The 26,235-nt window shown below is 45.3% G+C and overlaps 1 protein-coding gene across 4 annotated transcripts; it reads left to right on the forward strand.

Annotated features, from left to right (window-relative positions):
- The first annotated feature begins 1,023 nt into the window (after positions 1-1,023).
- Positions 1,024-9,993, forward strand: LOC136541542 (uncharacterized). 4 transcript variants are annotated; one of them, XR_010780388.1, is made up of 3 exons: positions 1,024-1,611; positions 7,915-7,993; positions 9,531-9,993. XR_010780388.1 is itself a non-coding variant. In XM_066533473.1 (3 exons), the coding sequence occupies exons 1-3, from the start codon at positions 1,450-1,452 to the stop codon at positions 9,591-9,593; spliced, it is 369 nt and encodes a 122-aa protein (XP_066389570.1). In that variant the 5' UTR covers positions 1,024-1,449; the 3' UTR covers positions 9,594-9,993. The 4 variants fall into 4 exon arrangements, 2 of the variants coding, with proteins under 2 accessions (XP_066389570.1, XP_066389572.1); XM_066533473.1 differs by having other exon boundaries at positions 1,024-1,644; positions 7,883-7,993; XM_066533475.1 differs by having other exon boundaries at positions 7,883-7,993.
- The last annotated feature ends 16,242 nt before the right edge of the window (positions 9,994-26,235 follow it).

Below are 26,235 nucleotides of genomic sequence, written 5' to 3' on the forward strand. Positions count from 1 at the left end.
AATCCCCAGCGTGCCCCAACCTTTGGAATCAGAGCGGTTACCATTCTGTGCGGATCACGATGTCCGTCCACTCCTTCCGATCACCGCCGATCCTCGGAGCGAATTGCTCTCGCTCGCCGCCGCCACACCGTCGGGTGTCGCAGTCGTCCGATCCGCGCCGTGGATGTTGCGGAGGGATGATCGTCGAGCGCATCATTAAGGAGACCGGCCAAGTCCGGTACCCTATGCTCACAAGTACCAATCACCAGAATTGGGCGCTATTGATGAAGGTGGACATGGAGGCGGCCGAAATCTGGCAAGCATCGCGCTTGACGAAGGTGAGCAGGTGGAGTACCGAGATGACAAGCTGGCCATGGCGGCCATCCTGCGTTCGGCCCCTCCAGAGATGCATTGCTCGCTCTCTCGCAAGCGCACCACGCGATCAGCCTAGGAGGCAGTGAAGACCGTGCACATTGCTGAAGGATTTCGGCAAGATCACCTTCAAGGATGGTGAGATCATATTCGTGTTGTGTTGACAATCATTCGAACGAGTTCCGTAACCGACACGTCTCTCCGAGAGTCCCCCTCGGCGACAGCGGCGCCAACGGGGATCCCCTCGTCGACGGCACGCATCCCGGCGGTTCCGGCACCATCGCAGAGGGGAGGGCGACCCTGCGTCAGGGGGTTTCACTGCGCCAGTGAGCTCTCGGACCTCGCGTCGTCTCTCTCTCTCACTGCGGGTGTTTCGGAGTCAGGAGTTTCCGATCTTGGCTGAGGCGGCCCGGGTGAAGAAGACGTGGAGAGGCCATGGACCTCCGTTCGACTCAGGTGATGGGATCTTCACGAATACCGCCACGGCGAAGAGCTTCCCATTCGAGAGGGTTGCTGAGGATTCAATATTGTTGAAATCTGTTCCAATTGAGCTCTGCTGGACCAGAAACAGACGCAGCAGAAGCGTTGATAGTCCAGAGAAGTTGCAGCGCGCGAAGGCTTTTGGCTCCACATGGTTCCGGCTACTACCCAAGGTGAGATTGGTACCGGGTATCCTAGGGTCACATCCTCTGCAAGGTACACGCGGCGAAGATCTGGGTGAGTGTGAAGGTGACGGTGACCTCGAGTCGAGGCACTCTCCACCCGGATCCAAAAGCCCGTCCCAAAGCGGAGTGGATTATTTGGATCAGCCAAACCCTAAATCCACACCTCTGCCAAAACCCTCCTCTAATCTATCCCGATTCGTTGGCCACCTGTGGAGAGGATCGCCGGCGAGATCTTACGCAGCGGCAGTGAGAGCTGAGCCAACTCCCATCGTCAAAGTCAAGATGCAGCCCCGAGGCGGCGGCCGAAGGGGTGATTTCGGCTAAAATCGAGAGGGATTTGGGGGAGGATTTCCAAGAGGAAGGGGGCAAATGGATCCGCAACCTAATTCGTGGAAGCGCAAGGACGGTGGAGCGGCTGAGGAGAAGAGGATTGATGGAGCTGCAGATGAAGATGCAGCTAAGGGGACTCATGAGCAAGGGCAAGATCAGAACAATCACAAGTGAGAAGGCAATCAAGAAAAACAAGATGGGAAGCAGAGTACGTGGGGCGCCAAGGACACCGACGCCCCTACTGATAGTGGACATCCGGATGGAGGTACTTCTCATAACTCTGCTGGAAAGACACATGGTAACAACTCTGATCAGAAACTTGCTTGTGAGAACTGCGGTATGTTTAATCATAGCACTAAGGAATATCGTAGACAGTTTTGTGAGAATTGTCGTTTTTCTATTCACTCTATCTTGGAGTGCAAGAAGTGCCTCCCATGGAATTATGTTCCAGAACTCTGTGCAACTCAGGTTGAAGACCAAAGCTTCTTCTACATTGAGGAATGTATTGATCCTCGTGTAGCCAGAGACAAAGCAAGTACTGTTGTGATATCTGTTGTGATTGGGGTAGTTAATGCTAAGATGTTCGAGATGGAATTCATGAACTTGATAGGAGCTGATTCTTGGAAGTGGACTGCTAGACCTATTGGTGAGGGTAAATTTCTCTTAAGGTTCCCAACAGCCAAGATGGCACAGGAATGGAGTCGATTGAAGAATTTGACTATGAGGAATGAATAACAATTGAAGATTGAAGCCTAGTCACTAGCTGTGGGTGCCAAGGGTGTTTTACAGTCTGGATGGTTCAGGGTGAGTAAAATTCCAGCTGATCAGAGATCTGTTAAGACCTTAGCCAAAGTCGGTGGACTGGTTGGTAAGGTGATTGAGATAGACGAGGGCTCGAGGTACAGGTATGATTATGTGAGATTGAAGATAGCCTGTAGGGATGTATCCAAGGTATCCAAATCTGCAGAAGGAACTCTAAGTATGTATATCATTGACTTTGGCTTTGAAAGGGAGATGGCTGAAGAGGGTGGTGAGAAAGTGTTAAAGAGTGGGATCAAAGTGGGTGATGATAATCTGCGCCCTGCCAAGAAATCTAAAGTTGATTCTGGTAATGATAATCTACAACAGGCTGATAGAAATGGTGAGGATGATAATTTAGGAGATAAGCAGGTCACTGATAAGAGCTATGGGAAGCAATCTCAACAAGTTTTCTGGTATGCCCCTCCAAAGACGGCCCCGAGCCAGAGCCCAGACGCTCTCGATCACCCGACCCACGGAGGCTCTAAACAAAAAGGAGGGCGCCCCCGGTCCTAAGGTCAGCAACTCCCAGACGAGTTCGCCGAGCTCTCGCTCGAGTCAAAGACCTGTGCGACATAGACTCATGAAGGGATCAGCACCATCATCGCTCGGCCTCGACAGCCAAGCAACACCCATCACCTTGGAGAAGAAGGCCCCAAGCAGGGCACATAGCATCCTTGTCAGCGGAAGCCTTCCCTGCCAAGGAGGGTTTGGTCACCAAAAGATCGAATTCAACCCTTCGTCGCCATCATGCCAAGTGAGGCCACGAAGGGCTCAGGGGCTCTTGACGAGATTCTAACATATGGGTATGTTAAGCCTCGGGTCCAATGGTTCCCGAACGAAGAAGACCCTCGACCGACCCCTCTAGGATCACCCGGGGGCTCGGGGGCAATACCCATCGGGTATGCTCGCGCGCACCCTCTGGTGAAGGAACTCTGCCAAGTCTGACTACGCCACAGCCTTCGCTTAGGGCTCGAGGGCTTGCCCGAGCCCTGAGGTTCCCGATCTACACAAACACTCCAGCTTGGCCCTTGGCTCCTGCCCGGCCAATGACGCCAGCCAGGGCCCGGGCACAAGAAGACACGCCCCGAGCTACCGAGGCTCGGGGGCTCCCCGGCGCTGCCCCTTGGGCACGGCATTGCCGGCCACTTTCTCGACAAGGTCACGCACGGGGCGTGACACAAGAAGACAAAGCTTACCCGCGGCCTCCAGGGGCTCAGAGGCTCCTGGGCCCGTACGTCAGCCCCTGGAGTCGACCTCCTTCACCACCAAGAAGACTCCAGAAGGTCCACCTAGGGGAGGTCGGTCTAAGCCAACACAGTCTGACATGCAAAGTGTCAGAACAGAGCAGTCGGACGACGCCCAAGGCTTCTTCGGCTCCACGATACCGCCATGGTCCACAGCACATCGTTGCAAGGCCCTCTTGGACTCCGGCGCATGTAGACCGTAGACTCGTTCCCCCAAAGCACCATGTACCCGACCTATCTCGTTGTATAAGGGATAAGGTCGGACCTAGGGGGACGAAGGGAGGACAATCATCAGAAGATATATCATTCCATTCCACTCCATCATTGGGCCTTTGCTCAGCATCGAGAGCAAGGCAACCCTGAGAGGGGCACCGAGAGCCCCTCCACTGCATCCCGTCGTCTTCCTCCTCTCCGACGAGGGGAAGGCTCTACCAGCGGCGAGGCAACCTTAGGATTAGCACCGAGCTAACCCCCTACCAAATCTCTCTCTACAACCCTGTTGTAACCCCCGATTTTGGGTGCTTTTGAGTATAAGAATCATCAGCTACTAGACGTAGGCCACCGATTGGCCCGAACCAGGATAAACCATTGCGTCCTCTCTGTGATTCTTGTGTTCTTGAGTCCACCCGAGCCACCGGAGACCCATACACTGACACGGACTCGAACAACAATGCTTGCCGCGGTTCCGACCCCGCAACACCACCTTTCTTAAGAATCTCATTTGCCGGCATTCTTTTCATTTTATTGGGACCCAGGAAACAATGATCAAAGATTGTGATGAAAAACTGCTTAAAAATTTTGACCCTAATCAGGACTTCTTATGGTTATATAATTCTGCTCATGGTAAGTCTGGTGGCATCCTGTGTGGTGTCAGGAAAGGCTTATATGATGTGGGTTGTTTTGAACAAGGTGATTATATGCTGGATAAACAAAAAAACTGAAGTGGAATTTTCTAGTAGTATATGGGGCTGCTCAAGAGGAAAACAAAATGGAATTCTTAGCTGAGTTATCCTCTTTTTGCTCAAGAACTAGAGAACCCATTTTGATTGGGGGTGATTTTAAAGATATAGGAATGAAAGGAATAAACCTGGAGGTGTTTTGAGATACTCTGGCACATTCAACTCTTTTATGAACTTAGAAAAATTGTGATGTTTGGTGGATTATTTACATGGTCTAACAATCAGGAGAACCCCACACTGGAAAAGCTTGATAGAATTCTTGTCTTAAAAGACTGGGAAGACATCTTCCCTAATTCATTAGTGAGGAAACTCCCAAGGGAGATATCTGATCATAATCCTCTTACTCTATCTTCTGAACCTCAAAAACCTATTATGCATATTCAATTCAGATTTGAATTAAGTTGGCTTTACAATCCTGATTTTGTCCCCACTGTGGAAAAAATATGGTCCAGGCCATGTAGAGCAAAAACTGTGTTGGATAAGATCCAAGAAAAATTGAAATTGTTTAAACAATATTTCAAAGAGTGGGGGTTCAATTTACAAGGTGAGCTGAGAAAAAAAATAGGTGCTATAAGTGATGAGTTGTCTCAACTGGAATCCTTAGAGGAATTAGATGGACTTGATGCTGAACAAATGTCCAGGAAAGTCTAGTTGATTGGTGAAAGCCTGCAACTTCTTGACCAAGAGGAAACCTACTGGCTTAATAGATGTCATGAGTCCTGGTTGCTAAAAGGTGATAACAACACAAGCTATTTCCATAAAATTGCTAATGGGAGACAAAGGAAAAATACTGTTATATCCCTGGAAAATGATGGACATATCATTGAAGGGGATGAGAATCTTTTAAAACATGCCACTGAGTATTACACCAATTTGTTTGGTCCTGAGGAGGATCACAGTACCCACATTGATCAAACATTATGGAATGAGTTAGAACAAGTGTCTGTTCAGGATAATGAATTATTATGCCGGTCCTTTTCTGAACAAGAAATCAAAATTGCTCTGTTTCAAATGGAACGAAATAAAGCAGCCTGGCCTGACAAAATTCCAATCGAGTTCTACCAAACATGTTGGGAAGTTGTGAAAAACGACATTGTACAGTTATTTACAGACTTCCATGAAGGAAAAGTGGAAATTAGTAATATTAACTATGGGGTTATTACCTTGCTTCCTAAGGTTTCTGATGCTGCTAAGATTCAACAGTTTAGGCCAATATGTTTGCTAAATTGCTTATATAAACTTATCACCAAGACATTGGCTTTGAGGCTGGAATCTGTGGCTGACAAACTCATACATTCAAACCAAATTGCTTTCATGAAAGGTAGAAACATCATGAGTGGCATTATGATTTTGCATGAAATACTTCATGAAACCAAGAGGAAGAAGCAAATTGGCATAATTTTGAAACTTGATTTTGAAAAGGCATATGACAAATTAAATGGAAATTCTTGTTTCATTGCCTTGCTGCTAGGGGCTTTGTCCAAAATGGTGTGCATGGATAGAACAAGTTGTATCTAGGGGTACAGTGAGTGTGAAAATGAATAATCTTTTAGGCACATACATCAAAAGTTATAAAGGGGTTAGACAAGGGGATCCTAGCTGATCATATTGTTGAAAGAGGTGTTGCTGTTTTGCAGTAAGCTGATGATACCATAATCTGTTTGAAACATGACATTGTAGGGGCAACAAACATGAAACTTTTGCTGTACATGTATGAGCTTATGGCTGGTCTTAAGATTAATTTTTCTAAGAGCGAGGTTTTGACCATTAATGATGAGGAAGGATGGGATAGAAAATATGCTGACATTTTCAATTATCAAGTTGGGACTTTTCTCATCAAGTACTTGGGAGTACCACAGTTAGTCCCAGTAGGTTACATGTTAGTGATCGGGTTCCTTTGACTGATAAAAGTGCCAAAAAACTTGATGTGTGGAAAGGGGGAACTATGTCTATTGCGGGTAGATCCACCCTCATTAGCTCAAGTCTGAATAATGCTCCCATATATCACATGTCCATATACTTGTTGCCAAAAACAATTTTGAATAGACTAGACAAAATCAGAAGAACTTTCTTTTGGCAAGGAAGAGGTACCAAAAAGAAATATCATCTTATTAAGTGGACCAAAATCTGTAAAAGTAGGAAGAAAGGGGTCTAGGCATTAAGGACATTAGAAAAATGAACATCAGTCTCCTTTGTAAGTGGTGGTGGAAACTGGATAAGGAAGATGGCTTATGGCAAAAGATTATTAAGTTCAAATACATCAAAAATGGATCCATTTGTGCTGTGAAACACAGGCAAACTGATTCTGCCATTTGGGCTGATTTGCTGAAAGTGAAAGAAATTTATCTGCAAGGAAGAAAAATTCAGGTGAAGAATGGTAAGAATACACTTTTCTGGAGAGATAGTTGCATGAGAAACCCCTGTGTGTGTTATATCCTGATCTATTTAAAATTTGTGAACAGCATAACATTTATGTAAATCAGGTGAAAAATGACATGTTGAGTATCTCTTTTACAAGATGGTTAACTGATTCCCTTCTTATAAATTGGCATAAGATTCTAGATGATATGAACAGCATTGATTTCTTCTCTGAGGAAGATTTAGTTTCTTGGAAGTTTTGTACTCTTGGTTGATTCAGTGTTAAATCAGTCTATAATGCCATGACTATGAATGAATCAGGTCCTTATCACAAGAGGATCTGGAAAGGGAAAATTCCACCAAAAAATCAAAAAATTTCTATGGCTAATCATGAATAATGCAATCTTAACCAAAGATAACTTGCTGAAGAGGAAATGGGTTGGGGACCCTACTTGTTACTTTTGTAGCCAAGAGGAATCCATTGCACATCTGTTCTTTCAATGCAGCACTGCCAAAGCTGTCTGGGCAATAATTGCAAAGTGCATTGGTGCTGATAATGTTCCCAGGTCTATCGGGCAATGTTGGCTTTGGTGTGAAAAATGGCTTCCGCATGGAAAACAGTTTCATACTATTGGAATTGCAGACATATGTTGGGCCACTTGGAAAACCAGGAATAAAGCTTGTTTTGAAGGAAAATTGCTTAAAGATCCAGCATCTATCATATGTTATGCATGTGCCCTCATTGGTTACTGGGCATGTTTATTTGGTGAGTTCGACAAAGAAGCCCTGGCGGCGGGAGCAAACACTATGCTGCAGATTGCAACCAAGTTACTTGGCAAGAAGATGAAGAAGGATGGAAGGCTGCTCCTGAAGGACAAGGATGGTGACGAACAAAACTGAAGCTAGACAAAGCTTGTGCTGTTGATGAAAGTCATTTCGTTAGTGTATCAATGGCTGACTCGATGTGGAGTCGAACTTTCTGTTTGCCCAACTTTGGGGCATCTTTTGGTTTCTATCTTTCCCCTGTATGGGCGTCGTTTATGTTAGGTAGATGTCGTAAGTCTGCTGGTCTTGCATGTCTTTTGGTCTATAACGTCTGAAACAGTCTATCAAACTCTGTATTTCCGTTGTCTCTAATGAAAATGGGGGATACCTCCGGTTTGAAACCTTCAAGGATGCTGAGACCATCGACGACTTCTACCTCAGGATCACCGACCTTGCCAACAACATCTGCATCCTCAGCGTCGACAACAATGACGCGAACATCGTCAAGAAGATGCTCAAGGTACTCCCTCAACACCTAGAACAAATCGCCTATTAGAAGATTTGGGCTGGCCCAAATAATAATTTCAAATAAATCCTAAAAGTCAACTCACACATGCATGGTATGATGGGGGATTTTAGTCCCACATTGCTACTCTAGGTGGAGTGATGCCGACTTAAATAGTTGAGCTGTATCAAACTATAGATGAAGTTATTGGGGAGAGGAAAAGTAAGAAACACATGAGGCGCTTGCTCGCTGGGCCAGGCGGGGCAATGGGCATGGGGTGCACGACATGCACGTGAATGGTTGGGTGATTTCTCGCTTCGACCTTGCGGGTGCACAGCTTCCTTTTGCTACTCGATATTTTTGCATGCATGGAGAAAATTGCACTGGCCTATTTTGGTAAGCAATTATTCTCGCATTAATGGTAATTGCACTAATTTCTCTAGTTGACTAATGGCATGTCAATCATCTTAATGCTGTGATTGTGTGGCTAATTACTTACCATAGCGGAAGAAGTTGGCAATAGGAAGAAATACCACATGGTGAAATGGGAAGCACTGGCTACCCCAAAGGACTTTGGAAGTTTGGGTTTTGCAGACACGAGAGCTATGAACACGGTTCTCCTGGCAAAGTGGTGCTATAAACTTGATAGAGGTGAAGATAGTATTGCTATGCAGGTTCTGAGAAACAAATATCTGCAAGTTCAAAGTATATGTCAAAGCAAAGTTAGAGGTGGTTCACAATTCTGGCAGGGCCGGGCTTATGCATGCCAGAGAATGGTATGAGAGAGGAACAAGATGGGTAGTAGGCAATGGGTCAAGAATTTGGTTTTGGCATTATGTATGGCTGGACAACTGCCCTTTAAAGATTAGCTTCCCTAAGCTGTACAGGATCAACAGACAACAAACTTGGTTAGTAGCAGAGATGTTTGAGGTGAATTGGGAGCTGGACTGTAGAAGAAACTTGGGCCAGGAGGAATGCTCTGAGCTAGTTGAGTTACAAGAGGCTTTAGAGGTGACACGGATCACAGAGGATGATGATAGTTTAATCTAGGCTCTGGAACCTTCAGGCAGATTTTCAAGTAAATCTTTGTACAGACTAATGGTGAATCCTGGAGAAGTGGATTTGAGAATGAGAGATCTTTGGGAAATAAAGCTTCCTTCGAAGATTAAAATTTTTCTATGGATGTTGTGGCACGACAGGGTTCAGATAGGAGAGCAGCTAAAAAGGAGGAAAAGCAAGCACTCTGAATTTTGCAAATATTGTGGGCGTTTGGAGACTAGAGACCATCTCTACTTTAATTGTAGTATAACCCAGATTATTTGGGTGTGGGTTCGGGTTAGTTTAAGATGGGACGGAGGCCTACCTCGATGACTAATTTCCAAGACATGCTTGATGCAGGAGAGGTTGGGAGTTCTAAGAGTGTGAACTTTTTTTTGTGATAGCTAGTGTCGCGTGGAGTGTTTGGAAGGCCAGGAATGATTGGGTGTTTAACAACAAACTAATCAAATCTCCCAAATCTATTGCTTATAAAGTCTTGGCCCTGTTGAAACAGTGGAAGAAGATTCTCAAGACGAAGGACCAAGGGGTGATGGAGGACACTCTGCTGAAGCTCTAGGAGGGATTGCGAGCATGGTGATCAAAGGCTACTGAAGTGGATGGCGGCTGGCTGGCTGGGCTGGGGCTGGCTGGCCGGCGCACTCACATAAACACTGTTTATATGAACAGTGTTTTCAGACAGAACAGTATTTTCCTCTCACAATAATCAGCCGGAACAGTATTTTGACTTATTTTTCAGTTCTGCCGAACAGCCTCCTAATTCTGGCAGGCGTGGCAGGCCCCCTGTTTTTCTTGCTTCAGTTTAGCTCTATTCTGGCGTTTTCCTGCGTATAATCTGGACAACCTTTATCTTTTAAGAACCTCGTAGTATTGTGCTGTCATTGTAAGCAGGAAACCCCAGCAAAACCTTTGCTTTCAATATAAGCAGGGCCAAAGTGCCTTTGGTCTAAAAATTACTTACCATATATATATATATATAGACGTCATCCTCAGAACAGACAATTATCTCCTTCTCTTACCACAGTGCTATGCCGCCGCTGTCATCCCAATCCCGTCGTGGACGTGTCACCAGCGTTGGGAGAGTAGGTCTCCGAAGCCTACGTCTCCTTGTGTCCTTGCTCGGGCATGCATTGAGAAAATTGCATTAGCCTATTTTGATAAGCAATTATTCTCGCATTAATGATGATTGCACTAATTTCTATAGTTGACTAATGACAGGTCAATCATCATAATGCTATGGTTGTGACTAATTACTTACCATAGCAGCGACGCATGTATATATTGGGACGAGACGTCGTCCTCGGAACAGACAATTCATCTCCTCCTCTTACCACTCTGTTGCGCCACCGCCGTCTTCCCCATCCCATCGCCGACATGTCATCGGCGCTGGGAGAGCAGGTCTCCGAAGCCTACGTCTCCTCGTGTCCCTGCACAGGGTAGGGGCGTATGTATCAGGTTTTTGGGAAGAACCGTCGTGACTGCTCGCTGGACGTCTTCTTCCCTCTACGTCAATGTTTGCTGATCTCTATCGATTGACTACTTCGTCTACTTTTGCGTTATCTCTAACGCCGATAATCCCACTGTAGGAATATCTACACTTTCTCTGATGTTCATCCTAGCATTCCTTCTGTTACTAGCACTAGAGAGTTTGAGTTTTTCTTGGATCTTAGTGCTAGTGTTAAATCACACACCTATGATATATGGTGTTGTTCTTTTCCTCAATATGAGAATCAATTTATGCGTCACTAAATTGCTTTTATTTCCAACATCGCCTGCTCCATCAAAATGCTTCTCAACGTCAACAACCTCTCAATCAAGGAGTTGACCAAGCGCTTGTCCGTCGAACAGAAGAAGCCGGCAAAGACACCGTTGTCAACCGTCGACAACCAGGCCGCCTGCTCCTCATGGAGGAGTGGATGGCTCGGCTCAGGCTTCGCGATAGTGGGGAAAGCTCCGGCAGTGGCAACAAGAAGCGCGGCCGCAACGTTGGAGGTGCACGTGATGGAAAGAGTCGTGAGTCCTCTGGGAAATCCCAAGAGAGGACAAACGACAAATGCTTGAAATGCAGCATCATAGGCCACTGGGCCAAAGATTGCCGAAAGGGGAAGAAGGAGCATGAAAGGGAATGAATTGTATTCTATTCCATGGATTGTAAAAGGTACATATGGGCAGAAGGGGTGGCATATGAGCCAGTCCACAAGCGATTTATAACCACTCGAGGCGCACACATGCAGCCACTCAATACTACAATAACAGGCAACATACCAAATATAGAACATGCAATGCTATCGCTAACACTCCCCCCGTCTTATCGGGAGCATGGCGAACGTTGAGGCTAGATTGAAGCTCCTAGAACACAGAGGTGGAAAGGCCCTTGGTGAAGATGTCGGCATACTAGGATGTTATGGGAACATGGAGAACCCGAACCTGGCCGAAATCTCGAACAAAATGGAGGTTGATCTCAACATGCTTTGTGCGCTGATGCTAAATCGGATTGGTGGAGATGTACACATGCAGCGACTCAAACACCACAAACACAGGGAGCACTCATGCGACCACTTAGCACAGGGCTCACATCTCATATATAGATATACTCTCTCTATTCCAAATTATAATACGTTTTGATTTTTCTTAGATACGTTGTTTTTATTACGTACTTAAACATAGTGTATAATATCTAGGTACACAAAAAAGCTATGTATGTAGTAAAGCTAAAAATGACTTAAATTTGGAATGAAGGGCGTAGCATCTTAGGTTACATGGAGGAGAGATGTCTCGCTCAACAATGCCTCGTGAGTTAAAACTTAGCAAACTAAAACATTAAGACGTTTCTCCATCGATCGGCCCATGCAATGTAAGTGTTGTTCATTGTTCGCACACGAACACGTCACTATGTGCCCCAATGTTGAGTGCGATTCGCAGGACACGTCGCTAGAGGAGCCTTGCCGGGAGCGCGATACGCAAGTCATGTCGGTGAGATATCTTGATACCCGAAACCCCACACGCCCGGGAGGGACCCCGTCAAGGTGTGCGGCAGCTATGGGTTTCGCTAGCCGGCCTGACCGCTCTAGAGCTTCGTCGTAGTTGAAGCAATGAACATCATCGATATCGAAGAACGAGAAGAAATAGTATAATGGAAAAGTAAGGTAAAAGATAAAAAAAAAGTATATGTACTGATAGATTCAATTGTGTGTCGTCAATTAACCGTCGAGAAGAAATAGTATAATGGAAAAGTAAGGTAAAAGATAAAAAAAAAGTATATGCACTGATAGATTCAATCGTGTGTCGTCAATCGACCGTCACCGTCACCCTTTATATTTGTAGGGTGGCTGGTCTTCCTGATAACAGCCCAATACAGGTCCTTCCATATAAACAACTCAAAACCGGAAGCTTCCATTCTATTCGCCCAATCACGTGCATGCAAGGGAAGCATGTTTCCAAAATTAATCCGGGAAGGCCCACCGTTCCACATCACAAGTCAGGCAAATTCGCGGCTGACAGGGTTTGAACCTGTGATCTCAGCATCGCGCATTCCCTCCTCTAACCATTGCACACCACGTGCCCTTGTGTCCAGATCAGACATTCCTTCTACTCATATTATGTTCAACTAAATTTAAAATGAGTGTTTAGGACTCTAGACAAATTCAAATAAAAAAGTGGTGAACGACATAGTTATATAACTTTTTGAGATCTACAATTTTTGTTTTTTTGTTATTTCTTCATCTGAGGTCATTTAAAATTTTTGAATTTCAAATGTTGGAAATTTAGACGTAATTATCCTCAACTAGATGATTTCAAATAAAAATGTTGTATAACTTTTTGAGATCTAGAACTTTTGTTTTGGTTGATTCTCCATCCGAGGTCATTTGAAAAATTCAAATTTCAAATGTAAGAAATTCAAACGTAGTTTTCCTTAACAAAATGATTTCAAATGAAAATGTTGTCAATTATAAAGTTTTATAACTTTTCGAGATATACAACTTTTTTTGACGGTTTCTCTATAAGAGATCGTTTAAAAAAATTAAATTTCAAATTTAAAAAATTCAAACGTAATTTTTCATGACAAAATAATTTCAAATAAAAAAGTTGTCAACTATAAAGTTCTATATTATTTTCAGATATACAACTTCTGTTTTGGCCATTTCTCCATCCAAGGTCATTCGAAACATTCAAGTACTTAATTTTTACTATTCTATGTCTATCCCAAAAAAAAAAAGAAGAGAAGTTGCTATAAATCTTTTCTGCAGTAGAGCTACCTTAACGCACGCGTCACTTTATTTATTGCCTTTTCCTTCTTCCTGACGCGTGAACAAAGTGAATAGGGTCTTCCTTGCTGTACGTACGGCAGCTGGACTTCCTGACCCTGCGCCTATATGCAAACTCAGTTCTCGGATACCCCAGACAACAATGATACGACTTGCTGGAGAGGCCAAACAAAACATCAAATATGTCTGTGCTCCACCGAAACAATATCCTTTTTCTACTGCTTGCATGCACAATGGATTTCCTTGCTTAACCTGCTACAAAAACTTCACAAATAGATAATCTGGTATCCGATCGCAGACTATTGAGTTCATTTTCCTTAATCCTTGGATGCTTTAGCTTAATTAGCTTTTCTTCACAGCGCGCTCAGCCCCTATTCCAAACATCATCCAAACGATTTCCGTGTAACACCTGTCAAGTTTCTGTATCAGATCGGAGACCCCAAACAGCTGCTGACGGGGCCGAATCCTCCTCTAGAAACCTCGAACAATGCTTGTCGCCAAGAACGGGTTGATATTTCTAGCCGGGCAAAATCCTTAACAAATATAATTAGGCCTAAATATATCCAGATACACTCGGTCAAACAAGGCAATTCAAATACGCACTCGGCTAACCAAGCCGAGTGAACATACAAACTCGGACAAATTTGAGTGTCAACATTCATGTACCATGAACGCAAACTCTACTACACGACCCATCACGCAGAACGTGGATAGCGCGTCCCTGCAGAGCATGAGCCCGTTACCCTACCACTGGCATCATAGACGAGGAGCTCACCAGCATTCTGGCAACTGTAGAAGGGGTTTGGGGGCGGCGGACGTGACACAGTGGTGTGGTGGCAGCCGAGACAGCGGTTGGGTGGGGCAGCGGGGGTGCAGCCCACCTGGGTGAAGGGAGACGACGGTTGGGCGGGGCTAGCGGCGGGGGCGCCATGACACGAGTAGTCTCCGGTACGGTGGCTCCGTGATTAGGGGAGGGCACGGTCGAGGGGCGGCAGTGGGAGGTGGGTGGCGCGGCGAGGCCATCGGCTACCGGTGGAGATAGTAGAAGCGCAAGGGAGGCGGGGCGGCCGAGGCACCAAGAGGTGCCGAGGCCGGGTGCGGTGGCACCAGAACCGGCAGGACGGGAGCGGCGATAGCGAGAGTACCGGCACCAAGGAAGACGAGTTCTACCATGAAGTCTTTTTCTTTTTCTGGAAAATACCATGAAGTGTTTTCAAAATTGCATCGTACTACTATAGATGAGCAAACGGGATGCCTGGCTCGGCATGGCCCGAGCCCGGGCCAGGCGGTGCCCGCGTGCCGCCGTGGCGTGCCGACCTGGGCTTCGTACCTTGTCGACGGCCCAGGCACGGCACTACGGGCTGTTTTCCGTGCCGTGTCGGCCCCAAAAGCATGGCCAAAATGGCGTGCCGTGTCAGCTCGAGGTCCGCGCTGTCTTTGGCTTCCATTGCCATGGCCTCGCCGATGTCGACGGAGGAGGCTGGCAGGCCGCGTCCGTGGCGCTCCAATGGTGGTGGAGCAGGGAAGAAGGTGAGGGGAGGCGGCGAAGGAGGCTGTCGAAGGGGAAGCAGCGTCCGAGGCACGGGTGGCGGCGTCCACGAGCCTCGCGGGGAGAAGAAGGGCGCGGCTGCCCGAGGAAAAGAAGGGCGCAACTGCGCGAATGGCGGGGTCACGGGAGAAGGGGGCGCTACCGCGAGGAGGTGGTGACGGATGAAAGGGAACAAGCAAACAACGAATATACTAAATAGGAATTAGGGTTTCCTCTATACCGGGCTTTGATCGGGCCTTAGGCTATTTACCGAGCCATGCCGTGCCGCCCGGCATGCCTAGGGTAAGGACCAAGCACGGCCCTATGCATTGGGCCGGGCCGGCCTAGGTTCGCACAACACAGGGCTAGGCCGTGCTTGGACCAGGCCAAAAAAAAAACCATGCTTCGGGCCGTGCCACCGGGCTACGGCCTGCATGCTCATCTATACGTACTACACTCCACTAAAAAAAACCTATACGTACTACACGATGCAGCCGGCCTATGGGACAACAGCATTGTCCTTATTCTTTGTTTAGATGCTTTTGCTAAGCCTCAGTCGATCTGCACATCTCCATTGACCACACCACTCGTCCTGAGGCACTAGATAAACAAACGGTTGCTTTGACACTGGCAATTACGTGTGAATGATTGGGATTCGGTATTGTATAATCCAACGTTTCCTTTTGGGTGGGGCCAGCGTAGAGAAACCCTATGGAAGGGTCTCTGTACTACTACTATAGCCTTTCCTTATCAGTCGTTTGAGGCACCTTCTCTTTGCAGATGACAGCATGCCGTTTTTTCGAGCAAATCAGGAGAATGCTTTGTTGATGAAGGGGGTCTTACAATCGTATTGCTCAGCGTCAGGACAAAGGATCAATATGGACAAATCATCCATACACTTTGCAAAGGGCATGAGGCAGCAAATCCGCGATGTTATCAAGAACGAGCTGGAGGTTTATAATGAGGCTTTGAGTGGAAAATATCTTAGTATGCCTTTAGATGTTGGGACTACTACAAACGGGCCTTTAAATATTTGAAGGACCGGGTTTGGAGCAGATTTGAGGGATGGCTGGAATAATGCTTGTTTGCGGGCAGGGAGGAGATCTTAATAAAAGCAGAGGTGCAGTCTCTGTCTTGTTTCAGACTACCAAAGGATCTTTGCGAGCATTTAACCAGCTTGATAAGAATTTTTTGGTGGGGCTGTAAGGATGGCAAGAGAAAGACATGTTGGGTGGCCTGAGACCAGATAATCAAGCCTAAATCTATTGGCGGCCTGGGCTTTCGAGACATGGAACTATTTAGGCCCTGTTTGGTTGGACTTTTGGCTTTGGCTTTTGGCCCCAAAAGTCAAAAGCCCAACCAAAGGGGCTGTTTTTGGAGGGTGCTTTTTCAGAAGCAGCTGTTTTTCCGTAGTTCATTTTTGAAAGCTGGTTTGACCCTGCTTTTGGCTTTTGGCTTTCTGGAATAAAAAGCTCTTCCATAGTTGTTTCAAGAGAGATAAAGATAAAAGGTATATTTTATACTTGTTTAACCAAACAGCTTTCAGCTTTTCTACAGCCCACAGCAGCTTTTCCACAGCTCACAGCCCACAACAGCTTTTTCCCACAGCCACAGCTCAACCAAACAGGGCCTTAATTTCGCTTTGCTAGCGAAGCAAGCTTGGAGGATATTACAAGAACCGAACTCCCCGAGTGCTAGAGTTCTAAAAGATGTCTACTATTCAGGGAGGCCGGATTTTCTGAGGTCGATCTTGGTTCCTCCCCGATGCGCATATGGCGGTATATTGTTGATGGACGCGAAGTGCTAAAGGAGGATAAAACGCATTGGCACGGGAGAAAAGACGACAATCTGGAGTACGAGTTGGCTACCATTAGAAAATTTGCGACGCCCTATCAGGCTGGCTAAACCAAACCAACCTTAGTTCGTCAGTGAACTAATCAATCAAGCTGAAGCGGCGTGGAAAAGTGACATGCTAGATGAGTTCTTCACCACTCTCGACGCGATGACGATTGCCAATATCCCTCTATGTATGAGAAGGCAGGAGGATTTCTAGGCTTGGCACTTCGACAAGCGGGGCAGCTTCTCGGTACACTCAGCGTATTAGATGTTGGTTTGTCGAAGGGAGCAGCATGACGTGGCCTTGAGGAATAATGCAGACTGGTCGAATCATCGAGCGGATGCGAGGGAATGGATGTCACTATGGAAGGTGAAAGTTCCCTCAAAAATCCACATTTTTCTCTAGAGATTAGCGAAGTACTCGCTACCGACCGGAGACGTACTTCACCATAGGAAGATGGCACAATGCAGCACCTGCTTCTTCTGTGGGATGGAGGACTCGTGGAGACACTCTCTGCTGGAATGTACTATGGCGAGATGCATTTGGGCGCTCGAGAAGAAAGAGACAGTGGAGCTCCACTGGAATTTTGGAGAACGATGCTTAGTCTTGGCTGGCTATCATGACAGAGATCTTACCACAAGCAGACATCGTTAGAGTGGCGATCATGTTGTGGGCTATTTGGTATGCACGGCGGAAGGCGATTCATGAGAATGTTTATCAAAGTCCTCTGTCGACGCATAATTTTGTGGGTAAGCTTGTGTCGGAATTAGGGGAGGAGGCGCATGTGCAGCGCCCACAGGCTCGGGTGCGTGAACGGCGGCCGACATGGATCGCCCCCCCTCATGTGTCATTAAAAGCAATGTTGATGCAGCTTTGTCCAAGAATGTATCCATGGCTTTGGCAGTAGCAATAGCAAGAGATGAGGATGGGCATTTTATGGGCGCCTCAGCGTTGATCCTTCGGGGCATTGTTGATCCAGAGGTGACGGAGTCTATCAAGTGCAGAGAAGGGATGGCTCTAGCTGCAAACTTACGAGCTGATAGTTTCAGATTGGCTAGTGATTGTCTTAACTTGGTGAAGAGCATTCGACAAGGTGATCTAGGGATCTATGGATAGGTTATCCGGGAGATCAATGCGAGGAAGGCAGCTTTTAGTAGTGTCGAGTTTGTACATGAGCATAGGGACTCAAACACCGATGCTCATAGAATAACTCGTAGCTCGATCCATGACGAGGTAGGGCGGCATGTGTGGTTCTTGAATCCACCTGATGGTGTGTCTAATATGTACAGTCCTTCAATAAAGAGGGTGGCACTAGTACAGAAACGAGCTGTACTCCTGGTTGGAAAACCCCTTCAGTCCCGGTTTCACCTTTAGTCCCGGTTGGTATTACCAACCGGGACTAAAGAGGCCTCCCGGCCTGGCCACGTGGGCCGGCCCTTTAGTCCCGGTTGGTATTACCGACCGGGACTAAAGGTTTTCTTTTTTTTCTTTTTTTTTTGTTTCTATTTTCAATTGATGATTCGTTTTGGTTTTCGAATACGCATTCTACGCTGCTAATAATATACGTATTCTACACGCTTATAATGTTCGAACATTTTGTACAAACTAAAGTATGAAACTAACGAATATATTACATGCATATACATATATTGTACGTTATTTTATATACATATAATATGTATATATATATTACAAATAAAGCTTGCATTGTATATTCCATCATATCCTTGGGATAACAAATTCACTCCATCTGGTTTGGCTTCCATGTTTCGTTCACGTCATTGTAGAACTCGCCGGCGGGGTTTAAGACCTGGTCATTAAGAAATCCTGCTATGGTCTCTTGAATTACTTTCAGTTGGTCACGTCATATGACTTTTTTCTTCAACCATAGAGTCTTCAATAAAAGTTAAAGGAAGAGTATTAATATATATATATATGTGTGTGTGTGTTGGTCACGTGATTACTTATATATATGAGCAATAAAAGAAATTGTGAATATATGAATATATTTATATAACGTACATTGAGGATCTCTTCAGGAGTTCTTTTTGCGTACGCCATAATGAACTCACAAACATAGTATCCACAGTAGTTGGTCTCCTGTTCTTGCCTCAGAACCCACTTTTACGAGAAAAAAGATCCGGTGAATTGAAAGCATGCATAGTGTTAATTGAATTATATATATATAAATGTATTTGTGTGCGATTACATCCAGTGACGCTTTGCAATGTTTCATGTGGTGTTCCTCAGCGAAACTTTTCCAAACACTACGCTCAATAAAATAAAAAATTAATTTGGCCTTTAATAATGGTTGCGGTTAAGAGATCGGGGTATATATAGTTGCTAGAGAGACCAAATTACCCTTGGATAATATTTATCATGTCTTGGTACTCTGTTTGCTCTTTTCTTAACGAGTCTAAGATGCTCAACCGACTATTGGCCATATCGATGACCATCAATATCCAGTGATTGCTGCATATGTTTTTATACACAAATATGATCGACATTAACTAGAGTCAACATATATATATATATATGTGGGAGATAGCTTAGCTAGTAAGCAAATAATTGAACAAATGTCCATATGATCGACATTAATTATTTAACACTCACTTGAAGTTGTAGGGGAAGAGTATGTCCTTGTTTTGTTGGTTCACTAAGAACCTCATGAGATTTTTCTCGAGTTCAGCTTTCCATTGAGGCGGGGGATTAGGGTGTTTGAATACGACATTTGGATCAATGAAACCAACATCATTATCCTTTCTCTTTCTGAGTTCTGTCATCTCATATCTGCATATATAAAAATACAGTGTGAGGATATATAATTTATATATATACATATAGCTTTATATATATACACTTTAATAGTAGAAAATAATCACACTTACAGACAATAGCAGCTAATGAGACTTTTGTCGAGAGAGTCTATGTGGCATAGTTGGTGTAATTCTAAAAACTCGACATATATAACGTCATCGCCACGGAAGTAATGTTGGTTTCTAACTCTGACAGAAACAAAGACCTCTCCCCGTTCACACGCCGCCATATACCACTTGTTTAGCAGGTACATTTGCGTACCCAGTTCACCTAAGGCCTCAGGGTTGTATAGACTCTTTCCATGTTCAAATTTCTTCCAAGGATCCATTTTCGGAGCAGATGGTCCTTCAGCGAGCACTTGGGCAAGGTCCAAACCAGTATCCTCATAAAATCGAACCAGGTCCTCATAATCGACGTTCAATAAGTCTAAGTTTGAACCATATTCCTTACGAATGACAAGAGGGAGGACTGATTGTTGCGATTGTTGTCCGAGTTGTGCAACACCTTTCCCTGCTCTAGTCTTTTTCTGCGTCGCCTCAAATGACTTGGTGAGAGAGCGGTCGTAGTATGATTTTGGCATGGTCTTTTGAGATTCCCTCTTTTTCTGGTCCACCTTCTTTCTTAGAAGATCTGGAGGTAGGTAGAAGTACGGTTTTTCTGGGTTCTCCCTCACTTCTCGTTGCTTTCTTACTTTTTCGAAGAAACTGGTCACATCTTTTTGTACTGCAGCATTTAATTCTTTTTCACTTTTCTCGTAAGACAGTTTTTGGGGAATAACTGGATTAGAGGAGGCTTTCTTCTTTGCCGGCTGGTGGGCCAACGGCTTTGTTTGCGGGGCGGGCCTCTTAGGAGCTGGCTGCTTCTTGATCAAGGGAGGTGGGGAAGCCGTTGGAGACCTCCTTGGAGGTGGTGGCGGTGGCGGCGTTGCATAATCATTGCCCGAAGCACTATGATGATCTGGAGATTAAATAATTGGACTTAGGTTGGTGGAGGCCCTGCTGTGTGAGTACAAAAAAGAATAATTAGGTATAAAAAATTGTTATTATTAATCATGCATGTTAATAGAAAATTAGTGAAAAAATTGTTTCGTTCACTTTTGTCCGCACCTATTGTCTGGCAATTGAGGAAGCGGCGGTGGACTAGAGACCCCGAGAATAATGATGTAGCGCTTGCGCTATAGTATGAATGTCTTCTCTGCTTCTCCTAGAGTCTTCTCCCCATCACCTCCTGGAATGTCAAGAGCCAGATCACTAAAACCTTTGTTAACTCTATCCACTGAGACGTTAACATATCCAGGTGGTATTATTGCCCCATGAATTCTTGGTGTCTTGGTAGGATCTAGAGGAGAAAAAACACCGAGAGCCACCATGATTGTGGCATTCCCTTTTGGAATATGTAGCTCACATGATGTAAACCGTGCAGTGATGTCATCCACGGGGAAACGTAGCATTGCGTCATCTTGATTTGGCAACTCCGTAGAAGCGCAGCTGCTTTTCAACTGATCAAGGGGGCTAATATTAATGTTTATTCCTGGATCTAATGCCTGCCTTTGGGCACTCATTGCTATTTGTACTTGCTTTATGATTTCATCCTGCATTCTAGCTTGCATGTCTTTTTCGCGCTCCTATGCTTGAAGCAACGCCTCCCGTGACTCACGAACATATTCCTCCAACCTGCTGATCCGCGCTGCTTCCTCATCCTTCCATCTTTGCCGGCTTCTGTAGGTATCTCTGTCGTTAGAAAAACCATGCTCCCAAGAAATGTTCCGTCCTAAACCTCTCGTTCGGCCACTGTGTTCAGCAGTCCCGATGACATACGTCAGTTCATCCTTCTCTTTATTGGGCTTGAACGCATCAATAGCTTTAGCTTGTAGAGCATAAGAAAATCTTTGTGTTGCTCTTTCGAGTTTTGGGCCATGAACCAGCTTTCCGGTCTCTAGGTCCAGTCTTTCCCCCTGAGCGAAAAACCAATTCTTCGCGCGTTTGGGCCAATTGAGTGATTCTGGTGTGATACCCTTGGCAAGAATGTCCGCTTTCATTTTTTTCCACTTGGGAATGGCAGTCGTGTAGCCACCTAATCCCATGCCATGGTGGTATACCTTCTGTCGGGCATTCTCTTGGTTCCTTCTCACCCGTTCCCCACCCTCTTTCGATGTCTTGTACTGTACAAAATCATTTCAGTAGGGCCTCAACTTCACGAGCGGGCCCCTAGTATTGAAATTGGACGTTAGGTTCTTCTTGACGTATTTCGTGTATAGGGATTTCTTCCAAGTCTGAAATTGTGTGGCCATCTTCTTCATGGCCCACTTTCGAACTAGCTCCTTCAATTCATCATTGTTGATATCATCATAATCATCCACTTGCAACATGAAATGTTGAAGGATATCATCCCAAATTAAATTCTTATCAAGATCAAAGACAAAACTAACATGAGGCTCATTGATCTTTTGCTTCCATTCACGGGCACTGATCGGAAGTCTATCCCTTACAAGGTACCCACAGTGTTGCACGAATTTCCTTGCATGTGGACCAAGTGGTTCGCCTGTCTCGATATTGAATTCTGATATTATGTAGCGCCCCTCCAATGGCTTTTTCGGGCCTCAAATATTTTTGCTTTTCGCTGTTGTGGTCGTCGATCCAGAGGGCTACGTATAAAAAAAGAATAAATAAATATCATGTGTACACATAATAGATGATAGATATTCAAATATATATATATAATATTCAAATATATATATATATATAAATATATATACCCCGCCAGTATTTTCTTGCACAATATTTTCTTGAATATTTTCAAGAGCCAGGTATTGACTCCCGTCATCTACATTCTGGTCACCATCGGCAATTTGAGTGCCGGTGTTGATAATATCCATCATTTCTTCATCCATGTTGTCTCTCGGGGCAGCCATCTAGCTTTTACACTACTAGATATATCTATAAAAAATAAAAACCATATATCTATAAAATGGATCGAGTTATGTGCTTAAAATTAATTAAATAACTACACTCGAAATTCAAGTCTCCAAAGCATAACTTTGATTTCTTATTTTCTAGAAATATTTATTGGCAGGTGATATATATAACAAATTTATATATATAACGCCGAACTTAAATAATTATCAACATCATAGTCAAATTTAGTTACTATTGTATAGCTTTAATTTAGTTATTATCAACATCATAGTCAATTTTAAAAAAAAAATCATAGTCCCGCTCCTGCATGTGCCGCTGCTCCAACTACAAGAGGCACCTCCGTCGACGACCAGGATCAGTAGAGCGCGTGAGCATCGAGGATCACAGACGATGCTCCTAACGCAGGCAGGCACCATGTTCCGCGGTACGTACGTTTAGTTTGCTCCGGCTTATTTGGTACTAATAAGTAGGAATTGTCAGAGGATCCGTGTTGACTCTAACAGACTAACGCACGTACACAAGACAGGACGGCCGGAAGCGACTGGCCCATCGATCAGGCTAACGCACGTGATGTTGAGTTTTTTTTCTTCCCCTCTCAAAGGGCAATGGATTGATGGGCCTCAGTTTGGACTTTACAGTCACTTTGATCTCCAGGACCTGGGCCGATGGCACCAAGCGGCACACCAAGGTTTCAAGTGGCCCACTTCCAAATTTGCAAAGCAGGTTTCTGCAGAAAAGCCCTGCTGGCTGCTGGCCGTGAATTTCCATTTCCTTGATGCCAATTCTATTGTACATTTTGGTGAGTTCTGCACCGCATTACCTACCATTATTCACCTTTTTTGAAACGAAACTGAAGTGTGCTACATGTTGAACCTATTGAAAACTGTACTATCACAAGTCTGAATGCACTACTGAACATGAACTCTTTTTTTTTTTTTGCAGTACATGCCTGTTGTATATTGCATCTAATTCTTTCTTGCTGGAGGACTGTGGTTCTTCCAGATGCAAATACAGTACACATGGAGACCAATCAAGTACGTGTTTGTGTTTCTTTTCTTCCCTTTCAATTTCAAACAATCGGTTGCATGGACTGTCAGATTTTTTTTCACCCATTCCATTCGTAGAATGGAAATTCCACAAGTCTGTTAGTGCCTGGGCTGACGGCCTCGCGCAACGGCCGCACGCGGCGCGCCCGAAGGGCAGACTACAAGTCTGCATTTAATTGTCAAAGGCTCGCATGTGGTGTGTGCAGGGCGGCGCCACGGATCGATGCGTAAGGTGACCAGATGATGCGCGCAAGCTCCACGGATCGATGCGGGAGGCGGTGGCGGCAACCGCCGCCGACGAGCACACGTGAGGCCCGAGGGGCGCACGGAGTGTCATGCGCCTCGTGTACATACGTGGGTCGCCGTGGGCCGCACATGCGACGAACCTCTGACTATCTGGTGAGGAGATCGAGGATGACGAGCGTGGAGGATGACGAGCGCGTGGAGCCGGCCAGGACGAGGCGCGCGTGCGCGTAGAGCCAGCCGCCGGGGACGAAGGACGAGCTCGAGGCGCGGTGCTGGCCGAAGGTGATCTCTCGGCGATGAGGATGAGCGCGCGGCGACGGGGACGACGACGAGCGCTCTGACAAAGGGGACGACGACGAGCGCTCCGGTGAAGGGGACGACGAGCGCACGGCGAGGCGTGCGAGCGCGTGGACCCGGGAAAAAACTGGCGATGACGAGGACAAGGATCGACGACGGCGATGAGGCCGCGGTGGATCCAAATCAGATCTGGGCAAGGACGAGGATAATGGCGGCGGATCCGGGTCTAGGCGCCGTGCACGAATGGGAGAGGCGCGAGCCGGGCCGCTGGCGGAGATGGCGAGAGACGGGAGAGGCGTGTGGAGGCAGCTGGAGGCTATGGGGAGCGGCGGCGGCGCGGTGGCTCTCGGGCGAAGAATGAAGACGATGGATAAGGAGAAGAAGACGAGGCGATATATATATAGGGTATCTTTAGTCCCAGGTTAAGCCATAGCCCGGGACTAAAGCACCTTTAGTCCCGGGTGATGGTAAGAACCCGGACTAAAGGTCACCTTTAGTCCCGGGTGCAGCCATGATCCGGGACTAAAGTTATTTTTTTAGCGGGCCGCGAAAACGTAACCCACCTTTAGTCCCGGGTGGTTGATCGACCCGGGAGTAAAGGTGGGCTGCAGTTGGCTTTCTGCCAGTTTCCAGAAGTTTTTCTTTTTTCTATATATTTCTTTTATATAAATATGCAGAGAATTATTAATTGCCTAATAAATAAAATATTATCCAAAAAATTATAAAAAAAATCCTGGGCTTAGTTTTGCATTATTATACACAACAAAAATTTGTAACATAAACTCTTTTGTTTTACTGTATAAATATTTAACATGGTGTAAATAATAATTACAATTTGCACCATGCAAAAATATACTACTTGATTAAAATCATAAAAACTATTGCTTTTCGACAGGAAATAAGTTTTCATATCTTATTAACGTTGATCATTTGGTTTTTCATCACATATTCTCCACGGTCGTCAAGCAGAAAATTCATTTAAACTATAGAAAATATTAAAACACGACAAAAAAATCTGAAGTCGCAATTATTACATAATAGGTCTAATACATCACTATATATATCAAGCGGGCACAGTAGTGAACTTCTTCTTAATGTATATCCCTTAGTTATGATCGCGCCGTAACCATGGAGTATCCTCATCATTTAGCTGGATGCTTGGGTCTTTGTTCACTGTGAAGGGTACTGTGAAGGAATTCGGTCATCATTTTCATAATCTTCTGATATGTCTGACTTGTCTTCAATCCCGATGATGTTTCTTTTCCCTAAAAGAACTATGTGGCGCTTTGGCTCATTGATTGGGTCGTTGTTGTTTTTCCCTCTCTTCGGTTTTGTAGACATGACCTTGACATAGAACACCTGATTCACATCCTTGGCAAGGACGAACGGTTCGTCTTTGTACCCAATATTGTTGAGGTCCACGGTTGTCATTCCATACTGGTTGTCGACTGCTACCCCTCCTCCAGTCGCCTTTACCCATTGGCACTTGAACAAAGGTACCTTAAAAGTAGGTGCATAGTTTAGTTCCCATATCTCCTCTATGTGGCCATAATATGTTTGCTTATTTCCATTAGAGTCGGTGGCATCTATGCGGACACCACTGTTTTGGTTGGTGCTCCTATGTAAAATGTATTCTCATTTATCTCGTACCCTTTGTATGTGAAGATATGCCACGATGGCTGCCTAGCCAACAAATATAGTTGTTCATCAATACTCTCATCACCCTGACATTCTTTTCGCAACCAGTCGCTGAAAGTTTCCATGTGCTGACGCGTAATCCAAGCTTCAGACTTCCCTAGAAACTCGGATCGGAGCAACTCTTTATGTGTCTCGATATACGGATCCACCAAGAAGGAGTTTTGCAAAACTATGTAGTGTGCTTTATTAAAATAATTGTCCTACATACCAATATATGGTTTCTTCTCTAGTGTCCCCTTTCCACTTAGTCTCCCCTCGTGTCGCGATTCAGGAACACCAATCAGGTTAAGGTCGGGAATAAAGTCAACACAAAACTCAATGACCTCCTCTGTTCCATAGCCCTTGGCGATGCTTCCTTCTGGCCAAGCAGGGTTGTGAACATATTTCTTTAGGACTCCCATAAATCTCTCAAAGGGGAACATGTTGTGCAGGAACATGGGACCAAGAATGCTAATTTCCTTGACCAGGTGAACTAGGAGGTGTGTCATGATATTAAAGAAGGAAGAAGGGAACACCAACTCAAAGCTGACAAGACATTGAACCACATCATTC

The sequence above is a fragment of the Miscanthus floridulus genome, chromosome 3, assembly GCF_019320115.1.
Source record: "Miscanthus floridulus cultivar M001 chromosome 3, ASM1932011v1, whole genome shotgun sequence".
Classification (NCBI taxonomy): domain Eukaryota; kingdom Viridiplantae; phylum Streptophyta; class Magnoliopsida; order Poales; family Poaceae; genus Miscanthus; species Miscanthus floridulus.

What these genes read in the sequence shown, in the direction of transcription:
- LOC136541542 (XM_066533473.1), top strand. Translation starts at nt 1,450, where the DNA reads ATGGAGCTGCAGATGAAGATGCAGCTAAGGGGACTCATGAGCAAGGGC. An exon ending in CTCTGCTGGAAAGACACATG is followed by an intron (nt 1,645 to 7,882) that starts GTAACAACTCTG and finishes GAAACCTTCAAG; the next exon opens with GATGCTGAGACCATCGACGA. An exon ending in TCGTCAAGAAGATGCTCAAG is followed by an intron (nt 7,994 to 9,530) that starts GTACTCCCTCAA and finishes CTGTTGAAACAG; the next exon opens with TGGAAGAAGATTCTCAAGAC.